This window comes from Impatiens glandulifera, chromosome 5 (genome assembly GCF_907164915.1).
Source record: "Impatiens glandulifera chromosome 5, dImpGla2.1, whole genome shotgun sequence".
NCBI classification, from domain to species: domain Eukaryota; kingdom Viridiplantae; phylum Streptophyta; class Magnoliopsida; order Ericales; family Balsaminaceae; genus Impatiens; species Impatiens glandulifera.
The window spans coordinates 50375231-50386356 of NC_061866.1; the positions used below are offsets into that span (position 1 = coordinate 50375231).

Sequence of the window (11126 nt, forward strand, 5' to 3'; positions counted from 1 at the left end):
GGGTTCAATGGCTTTGCGTTGGACAAACTGAAGTTTGGAAATTAAAGTGTAGTAAACACTTATTTTGAATGATTGAATTAGACTCTAATACCATCCAAATGAAGAGTTGAGAATACATAAAACAATTCATTTAATATCTTATTCAAAAATCAAATTTTACCATTGATTGCCGACACAAAGTACATTGTATATCAAATGGGCATTGTTGTCGCATGATACTTCTAAAATTGTGTGCTTTGATCAAGTGATTATGAACAATGATTCAAATTAAGATTTTATATTTTTCAAAAAAATAAAAATGAAGAGGTCTGCATATGTGGAGAATACAAAATTTTACAATTAAATATCTTTTTAAGGGTTACATTTTAAATATAAGTAACATATTTGTGTTTTATAGTAATTTTGATATTTTTTCACATATTCCAACAAATGGTAGCTAAAAGAAACTTTATTGCAAGAAATTAAATAGATTATTAAATATTTCAAAAAAAAAATATCTCAAATCAATAACACTTAATAGAAGTAGAACACAATAAATTTTATTTCAAAATAATTTGATGCGGTGTGAACACGCATCATTGTTATTTTTTTGGATAATGGAAAATGCTTTATATATAATTTTTTTTTTTTTAGAGGTTATTACATCTCTCAAATTAAATTTCAAAGCTTAGAATTATGCTGGGAAGATGAAGATATAGAATTAGATTATTAGTGATAAAACTTAACGTGAGCTAATTGTATATATTTCATTTTGAGGAAAGTCAAAATTCAAATCACTCAAAATTATGTTTTTAAATGACCATTATTATACCTATTTAAGTAAAATTAATTTTTTTTATTAAATTAGTTAATATATATTTTTAAAATAAATTATTTTGTAACCTAGATGAAGCTAAATTGTTGTTTCTAAATAAATTTAGGAATTTGATTAGTGCGAACAAAAACACGCGAATGTAGAGATTAGGGAAAAGGAAAGGAACCAAGCATCCATTATCGACTTGAACAAGCATATTCTCTCCAAAAAGGGTCTCATCATCATCGGTACTTTAGTTTCAGGTCACAAACGTTCAAGCAACTCATCAGTGGAGGAATACAGAGACGAAGACGATGAGTGAAGACACGACGCCGATAGACATCGTCATGGAGGCGGCATCCGGCCCGCACTTCTCTGGCTTACGCCTTGACGCTCTCCACTCCTCTTCATTGTCTCCTCGCTCTTCATTCTCTATTCCCAATCCTTCTTCTTCTGATCCAACCCTAGCTGATTCCGACACTCCCAAGCAGCCTTTTGTCATCGGTACCACTACTTTATTCATTTTATGCGCATCTTCAAATCATTGCTCTAACAACTCCTGTGATCTTCAATTTTATCCGAATCCGCTTCGATTGTAATCCGTTCACCTGTTTAATCTGCGTGTCTGATTCTTCTACCTGAAAATTTATGATTTCAATCATCTGCTTCCTCTTATGTATCTGTTTCTATTTTTCCCTTTGTATCATAATATTATTATAGGAGTTTGTGGAGGCACAGCTTCGGGTAAGACAACTGTCTGTGATATGATCATCCAACAGCTCCATGATCATCGGGTGGTTCTTGTTAATCAGGTTATTTTGATACTATTTTCCTTTCACCTTTGAATTCCAGATCGTGCAGATTTAGTTTAGCCACCCTTTTTTGCTCCAAAAGGATTAGAATAAAACAAATGATCATTGACATCCCCTTTTGTAAATTATAGTTTGGAAAGTGAACAGAACTTTATGAAGCTTCCTGGTGCCTACTATGCAGGATTCGTTTTATCGTGGTTTAACAGCTGAAGAATCAAAACATGTGCATGAATACAATTTTGATCATCCTGGTAATGATTCTATTCCCAAAGATTTTATACTTGTTCATATTTCTGATGGTACTACAGCTGCAGGAAGTTTCTTCTAACTATTTGTTTTCTTGTGTGTAGATGCTTTTGACACTGAACAGCTATTAGAATGCGTTGAAACACTGAAAAGCGGCCAATCTGTTCATTTACCTATTTATGATTTTAAAATTCACCGACGTTCTTCAGACAGTTTTCGACAGGTACTTATTTAGGATTTTTATGATTCTTCTTTAATTTATCAGATGTAGGGAATTTATCTTTTTGACTTAGTATCACCTTTCTTTCTGTAATGGCTATGAACATCATCCTGTTATTGTTACTGTTTAGAGGCTGTTGCTTTGACTTCCTACAGAAATGCGATATTTAAAAATATTGCTCACTCGTTGCCATTGCCATTTGGATTCCTTTTTTTCTTTCCAGATTTATTTATAAATTATTTTTTGAAGTCACATCTTCCTGCTTCCTCTCAGGTGAATGCATCAGATGTAATTATCTTGGAGGGCATTCTAGTTTTTCATGACCCAAGGGTCCGGAACTTGATGAATATGAAGATTTTTGTTGACACAGGTTTCTTTATTTTTATTGACTCGAGGTTATGAAAATTATGTTGTATTCAAGATGGCCTATTTTGTAGTTCTTTTTAAAAGGCATCGTGATCCAAGAACTTATATGTTTAGTTCTTTTGAGAGTTGCTTGTTTTCCTATGTGAAGGCTGAGGGAGTATGTTAGTGAAGCCCATAGGCCTTATTTTTGTGGAAAGCTTATTAACTATGGAGTTGGCATATGCTGCCTACAATTTATATTGGTGTATCACCATGTTGAAAATTCTCAATTTTGAAACCCCATGCTGTCTCATGACTACTCACAGTAACAGTTTTGTAAGATATATTACAGGTTACTTATCTATGTCATTGTATGATTTTGGTATTCTTTTTCCATCATATTGCGCTAATGCTTCTTGTTAAATATTTTGAGCCTATTTAAAAACTGGTATTTTGTCACAACAATCATGATCCTATTGGAAAATTGAAATTATTATTATTTTTGTTTGGTATAAGATGTGCCAGTATCTATCTCCTGCTATTTTTATTATCCTGAACCTCTTTAATGTATCTTCATCTTCTGTAGATGCTGATGTGAGACTTGCTAGGAGAATAAGGCGTGATACAGTTGAGAGGGGTAGGGATATAAACTCTGTGCTTGAGCAGGCAAGCCCTTTTACTGATTTTAGTTCATTGCATCACGACTCATGATTAACATCAATTTTCATTTGCTAGAATTATTAGCGGTGAAACAATTTATATTGTGCTTATGTCAGGAAGTTATCCCTTATTTCTCCCTGTCTTAATTAATAAATAACGAGCTGATTGCATAATAAATAATTTGTTTTGCATCTGGCCTTGTAATATGTGCCTGCCAATGTTATTCTTGCATTAATAATGTATGCTTATTGGAATTCTATAAGAACGTGGAGTATCTTTTAATGTTGCAGTATGCCAAGTTTGTTAAACCGGCTTTTGATGATTTTGTTCTTCCATCAAAGAAATATGCTGATGTTATAATACCCCGTGGAGGCGATAATCATGTTGCCATTGATTTAATAGTTCAACATATTCACACAAAGCTTGGCCAGCATGATCTCTGCAAGATTTATCCTAATGTGTATGTCATTCAATCAACTTTCCAGGTATTACTTTATGTACTCAACTTAAGTAGTTTTATGATGGTTTCTGTTTGAGAACATCTAACCTGGATTTACCTGACATTTAATTGTTTTTATGCAGTATTAGGAATGAGCTATATATTGTAGGATGCCTTATAAACCATTTCTACTAGAATAGAAAATTACAACCTATACATGAGATGACTCTGGTTCCAACTTTTTAGATTCTATTTTTTACTGTCATAACATATTTAGTCCCGGATTCCATCTATACCCCTGACCATACAGATATATGTTACAAACATAAAATAAACAAAAACTTCTGACGGATTTTTCTTAGGATGGTGCAGCAATGAACCTGTGTGAAAACTAGTTTTGTCACAATCTCTAACACAATAACGATCTCATTGATAAACGGTCAAAGTTAAAATTGGAAGTGATATTTTTTTGGTATAAGATTTTTTCTCAATATGATCGAGGTTACATTGGGATTTTGTTGCTTCATTTTGGTATATAAATTTTTCTACATCATGATCTAAATTATATTAATCGGATTTTTGATGAGATTATCTTATAGATAATTGTGAATTTTTGACAAGTGAACAAATGTAGACATTTCCGGATCATGATCAACATATTTTCTAGATAAAAGTGATTTTCTGCAGACAGAACACATGTAGATTTTTCTGGATAATGATCAACATGATTTTTTATTTTATAACAAAACAGCCCGATATGTACCTACATCTTCGTCAATTTAGGTTGGTCAGTCAAGAATGGAGAATTAGAATGATACAAAAGATAAACATAAAAGGGATTTTCATATAGTTTTTTTTCTTCTTATGATCTCTGTTTGCGTCAGTTGCAGCTACAATAAATGCTTATGGTTTAGTGCTTCTGATGTTTATATTGGGTACTGTATTGCAGATAAGAGGTATGCATACGTTGATTCGAGACAGTGATATATCAAAGCATGACTTTGTGTTTTACTCAGATCGGCTTATTCGTCTGGTAAATTGAACTGGTTACCTTATTTTAAATCTTTAACTTTTGCCAGTCATTGGACGAATCAAGCTGTTGCATCTTGTTGATTGATTTGATGTTGGCTTTTAGGTTGTCGAGCATGGCCTTGGCTATTTACCATTTACTGAGAAGCAAGTTGTCACTCCAACAGGTTTGATCTGACTGAGCTCCACTTTACCTTTCTCATTTTTCCGTGTTTATGCTTGGATGGTTATAATTTCGCTGCTATTTGCAGGCTCAGTCTATATCGGGGTTGACTTCTGCAAGAAACTATGTGGAGTTTCCATTGTCAGGAGGTAAGCAAGCATTTGTTCATGTATCATATAATAAATAATTTCACACTGCTTCATCTTGATTGATTCATTCAGTGGCGAAAGTATGGAGAACGCAATGCGCGCTTGCTGTAAAGGAATAAAGATAGGGAAAATTCTAATCCATCGAGATGGTGATAATGGGAAGCAGGTTGATTCTTTGAATAGTGTTGGTTTAATAGAAGTCATATAATCGCTAATTGCATCTAACATGCATTTTGTTGTTATTGTAATGCAGCTCATATATGAAAAACTTCCCAAGGATATATCAGAACGACACGTTCTACTGTTGGATCCAGTTCTAGCCACAGGTATTGTTTTCCAGCATAGTTAATTCTACAAGTGTTCTTATTTTGGCAACTGATGAGCAAAAAATAATGATTTTTTTTAAGGTAATTCTGCTAATCAAGCGATTGAGTTGCTTATCCAGAAAGGAGTTCCAGAATCTCACATAATATTTCTGAATCTTATTTCTGTGAGTCCTCTCCTTTTGTCCTATATTATTATATAACCTAATTGGTTGTTGCAAATGCTGATTTAGATATTGTGAATTTGATAGGCGCCTGAGGGAATAGAAGCTGTTAGCAAACGGTTCCCTTCCTTGAAGATTGTGACTTCGGAGATTGATGCGGCGCTCAATAAGGAATTTCGTGTCATTCCTGGGATGGGCGAATTTGGGGATCGATACTTTGGGACTGATGATTGACTGATCATAGTTTGCTAGGAAGTGGTGCAATAGTATGTTTGATGTATTAGATTATATTTCATTCATATCAGATGTTGATTATGAGAGATTATATTTGGAAACTAATATAACCTGACCTGATGATTCACATTCAGAAATATTTGACTTTTTTTCTGATTCAGAAACAAAATATTATAATGCATGTCAAAGATAAAAATTTCATTACAAGTTAAATTGGGGTTTAGATGATTAAATAGACAATTAGTTCATTATTTAACATCAACATTAAACTATCACAATATTTTTTTTTATAGTAAAATATATTTTTATAGTTGTTATTTTATGGTTAGCAATTCTATTTTTTAATTAATTTTAACATGTATGTTTAATTTTTTATTTGTTCATAATAAGTATGTTAGCTCTTCTGAATAATCCATGGATACACCCAAAAAAAAAAAATTGTAGACTTACATGAGTTAAACAGAGTTTTAATAACAAAATTAATTCTGTTAATTATGTTGGGGACAATCTAGAAAAAAGAAATAGAAGAGTTTTTGAAGAAAAAAATTATAGATACGAGCTCTTAAAAGATTTATGTTACACGTGTTTTTTTTAATCTGAAAAAGTATATTACACGCGTTCGCTTAAATTCGAAAAAGTTGGCTTATACTTTGTTTCAATCCGAAAAAGTGCTTATACTTCGTTTCAATCCGAAAAAGTTGGGTTTGTACGGGATTATAGTTTTTTTGATTTTATTGATATTTAAATATTTTATATTATTTATTTATTATTATTATTATTTTTTTTAATGTGATTTTTATTTTTATTTTTAGCTAAAGTAGACTTACAACTTTATCTATTCTTCTATTCATTCTGTGTAGTCGTTCCATGATCTAACCGCCGAGTTGCAGACGAATCACTCGCCAATCGTCTGCCCGACGGCGGCCGGTCCTTTTTCTACTTCACGCGCCACCTTCATTATCTCTCATCACATGTCAAGCCAACTACTGCTCCCACGGCTTCCGTGCCGACGGATTTCAGTCATTCATCAACCGTTCGTCAAGCAAATGCACGGGTAATTTAACTCTTATTTACATCTGTACACATTGTAAAGCTATCTCTGTCCATTCTGAATCCTTATCTGAAGTGATTAAACTCAAATGTAATAGAATATGATTCTTTGACTCATTTGAAAAGCAAATGTGCATTTTATTTGCCAGATTTTCATACCTATTTTTGTAAATCACATCTTAAGTAAGATTGAGCAATGTAAATTAGAATTGAGTAACTAATTTCATAAGATATTGGCACAAACAAGGGAGCTAGATTAGCTTAGAGAAGTAGCCACACGAAGTTAAGCAGCCTCCCTCTGTTTTCCATGAATTCCATTGTTTTGTAGTAAATTACCTGATCAACTCAGACATAATGATGAAAGACTGTTGTTTATTGAAGGGAATAATGTATTGTGTCCAAATAATTGTTTCTTTAAATTACATGTGGTATATTGATCTCACTCCATAATAACTAATGTGAAAAAATGATTGCGAAATTTTATGTCGAAAGTGAAAGAATTTGTTGACACATTGTCTTTTTCAGCATCCCTTAAGTTGTCCTTTGGATCTTGTCAAGTGAGGAAATGCTGTCAAGATGTTGTGTGCCCTGAGATCTTGCCTTGTTAAGACTCCCACCACTGCAGGAACCTGCAACATGATAACACATCATTAGGTAAAAATCTATCTATCTACTCCTTAGTAGCAATTATTCACTATGGTAAGAGCTTTTGTTTGATGTCAGTTATTTAGAATTATTTTCAAATAACCCCAAATAACCTACATCAAAGGGGGTTATATGAAAATAACCCCCATAGAATTAAACTTACTTTATGTGTCAAATTATGGACTAAGAGCTGGTGTAAATAAGATTTAGAATAGCTTGATATACTTACTCCTGCTGCTTGCCATTGAGGCACAATGAGCAAATGACGGAGCCCCACTTGCCTGAAAAGCACCAAGGCTTTTGCTACAGACATACTTTCAATCACAGTAAAGGGCGTTCTATTTGTTAGAGGGTGCAAATCAACAAACATTTCCATCTCGGCTTTAGTCACCGCTACCTCCTCAATCTTTCCCTCCCTTTCAGCCAATTCAACCCATGTAAACTTCTCTCTCGCCTCCCATTCTTCTGTTCTCCTCTGCTCTCGCATAAACCACTTCTTCTTCAGTGCCAAAACAAGGTGAGCTCTCAAAATCACCCCATGGAGTTCAGACGCCCCTGCAGAGAGTCCTACATGTGGAACCACTCCCTCATCCACAACCGGGAACCCATTATGTGTTGTATTCTTTAACACATCTACAATCCGACCTACTTTTTCAACCCCCTTTAGTGTAACCACTGGAGATTTAGCATCTGCAAGCTCACCTACTGTAATATTTCTCATCCAAGGCTCGGGATTAGCATCCAGGAAAGGCAGTCCTTTCAGTTCAAGTATGATCTCATATATGCTTGGATTAAAGCAGTCGCCAACAGTTTTAGCAATCAGAAGGACAAGCATTGTTATGGGTAACAATAAAAGATTATTGGTGAGTTCAAGAAATATGACACAAAGGGAAACAGTCATCCTCATGGAGCCAGCCATGAGGGAAGCTGCCCCAAGGACAGCATATAAGCCCTGATCAATTTTCGTGTACGATCCCATCAGAATTCCGAGTATTCGTCCGTAGGCTGCTCCCATGAGGATGATTGGGAGGAAGAGACCTGATGGAACTGCAATGCCAAAGGTGAAAAGCCCTAGGATACAGTAGAGCAAGAAAAAGATGGTAAGGGAGAACACATGGAACTCAGTGGAAGTATTGGTGGAGAAGATGTTCCTGACTGCATCATCGTTTGTTGTGAGGAGGAGAGTGGCTAAATCATTGTAGTGACCATCTGGGCAGTTAAATTGCTTGAAGTTTCCAGCTCTGCCGGTTGTAGGACATGTGGAGTCAGAAAGTGAGGGATCACATGGCGTGCAGCCTCCTAGAAAAGGAAGTCCATAGAGGCAGGCCGATGTGAACATGGAAACTGCTAGACTCAGCATAAGTTTGTATATCTTTCCCTTTCTGCAGTAAAAGAAAGAAGTTCATTTTCATGTTGAGCAAGGCCTTGTTTGATGTGGGTTAGTTGAGATTAATTTCAGATAACCCACTGTCCAATCAGCAATCTATTTATTATAAATCTAATTTAATAAATAACCTAAATAAACAGTTTCTTATTTACGTAAAGATCAAACAAGATATTTTTACCCATAATCCAGGGTTTTTGCACCAAGACTAAACCAACTCCTGATTTTCACAAACTTACATCAAACAATGTTATTTGAAAATAATCACTTCGTTATTCAAATAACCGTAGATCAAACAAGGCCCAAATGTTTCACTCCTTGCATAGGCGAGATAGCCTTGTTGGATGTGGATTATTTGAAATTAATTTCAAATAACTCACTATCCAATCAACAACCTACTCACCAATTATAAAATTTAAACCATCAACCAAAATGTCCTCTATTTAAAGAAATTAATTATGTTTTCATTATACCCCTAATATCTTTTCACCAAAATTACCAGATTTTCAATAATCTACATGAAACAAAATGATTTAAGATCAAACAAGGCCTAAACTTACTCATTGATGAGATTGTATAATCTAAGAACCTTGTGGAGAAGATGATTGTAAAGGCTTCCAAGAACTCCACCAATGATGCCAATGATAGTGACAGGAACAATATCCATGGCATGATAGCTCACTGAAACATTGCTTACATCAAACATAATCAACCCACCTTGACCAAACAACCCACAGTTTCCAGATTTACAAACTTCCATGAATGCCCTGAGCACAACCACGACAACAGCTGCACTGAAGAAAGTTCTCCAGAGGAGTGCACTTCTCCACCAAGTTGCTACCTCTTCCAATGCAAACAGTACACCACCAACTGGTGCCCTGAAAGCAGCGCATACACCTGAAGAGGCACCACAGGTGATCAGGTCTCTCCGGTCCCTGTCATTGTTGAAGTATCGAAGCCACCTCCATTTTAATCTGTAATTGTCAGGACCTCCCTGGCCTAACAATGAAGCTATGCAACTGCCTATGTGCACCAACGGTCCTTCCTTGCCAAGATCAAGTCCTGCCGACACAGCTCCTATACTTCCAACAATCTGCGAACACACAATCATTCAGTTTTTTTTGTGACCCTCACTTCAATTAGGGTACTTTCAGTGGGAATTGAACACGAGACCTGTTTGAGCTGCAACTGTTTCGTATGCTGAAGAAGGTAAAAAAGAGGTGGTGAAACTTCTTACCTTGACAAGCAAAGTTGTAGCACCAAACATGTTTGGAGTGTCTACTCCATTGAGATAAGCTTTAATTTCTGGAATGCCAGGACCTGCTGCTGTAGGTGCAAAACAGACGCAGAGGACAGCGGCTATGAGGGTCAAACCGAAGTTTGCACCAAGAAGAAAAACAAACCCCATAATGTACCTAAAAGGAAAAAATAAAAGAAAAAGTAAAGGGCATGATAAAGCATGTAAATTTGAGCTGGGTGGGGGATTTTTAAAAGCAAATGATTGGGACCTGTCTTGTTCGATGTATCGACCTACAGCAAGGAGCTTGTATCCAGCAATATTCTCAACTGCAAGATTGATGAACGTGGCTATTAAACCGGTGAGAAGGCCAACAAGAAAGGCGAGCAACCACTTGGAGAATATATACTGGAGGACTTGTGTTTTTGATCTGCTTCTCCAATCATGCTTAAAAAGGTCATTCTCATTGATCCTGCTCCATCATCATCATCATCATCATTAGACACGATCATACGAAATGCTAGAAAGAAAGAAGGAAAAAGAAGAGAAAAGAAAAAGAGTGATTGTGCAATTTAATTACTCATAGTCCAAGCTTTCGATGTAAGAGACTTTGGTCCCAACAATGGCAAGTGGAGTGGAGGAAAGAGTTCGATTTCTCTTGAGGAGGAGAGGCTGCTGTAGAAGATTGTTTTCTGAGTCTCCTCTTTCTTGTTCATCTGCATCTGGTGTAACAGCTATGGTGGTGGGTGGAAGAGGAGGTTCGTATTCCATTTTGGAGTACTTGATAGAAAGTTTGAGTAAAAATTTCTCTTGTTATATATGATGATGTGCTTCTACTTTATATATGTACATGACAATAATAATAGTAAGATTGGTGTTACTATTGATTCCACAAAATTGACCGACATTTTAAAGTTACATCCTATGATAAAATTAATTGGAGGTATTAATGAATGCTCTAGAAGAAAGAAAAGAATAAAATAATAATAAAGTCAAGGGATCAAGTAGTATTAGTGCCTTAATTATATAATAATCATCTGTGCTTACACCACTGCCATGAGAAAGCTGGAGCTTGTTTGATTTGATGTGTGTGTAGGAAGGAAAGGAAATTAAGTTGGTGCATATTGTTTGGACAATCATGAATGTTTGAGAGGTGAGATATCTTATTATTATTATTATTATTATTATTATTATTATTATTATTATTATTATTATTATTATTATTATTATTAT

General features: G+C 35.0%; 2 protein-coding genes across 2 annotated transcripts; one reads left to right on the forward strand and one right to left on the reverse strand.

Annotated features, from left to right (window-relative positions):
- The first annotated feature begins 966 nt into the window (after window positions 1-966).
- Window positions 967-5731, forward strand: LOC124938113 (uridine/cytidine kinase UKL1, chloroplastic). The gene is made up of 14 exons (XM_047478488.1): window positions 967-1297; window positions 1514-1605; window positions 1787-1856; window positions 1956-2074; window positions 2345-2441; window positions 3003-3082; window positions 3367-3561; window positions 4465-4548; window positions 4651-4711; window positions 4796-4856; window positions 4929-5022; window positions 5110-5182; window positions 5264-5346; window positions 5431-5731. The coding sequence occupies exons 1-14, from the start codon at window positions 1108-1110 to the stop codon at window positions 5575-5577; spliced, it is 1446 nt and encodes a 481-aa protein (XP_047334444.1). The 5' UTR covers window positions 967-1107; the 3' UTR covers window positions 5578-5731.
- Window positions 5732-6979: 1248 nt separating this feature from the next.
- Window positions 6980-10770, reverse strand: LOC124938112 (chloride channel protein CLC-b). The gene is made up of 6 exons (XM_047478487.1): window positions 10474-10770; window positions 10165-10365; window positions 9894-10071; window positions 9217-9749; window positions 7502-8654; window positions 6980-7256 (listed from the first exon to the last, which is right to left on the reverse strand). The coding sequence occupies exons 1-6, from the start codon at window positions 10662-10664 to the stop codon at window positions 7149-7151; spliced, it is 2364 nt and encodes a 787-aa protein (XP_047334443.1). The 5' UTR covers window positions 10665-10770; the 3' UTR covers window positions 6980-7148.
- Between the last annotated feature and the right edge of the window lie 356 nt (window positions 10771-11126).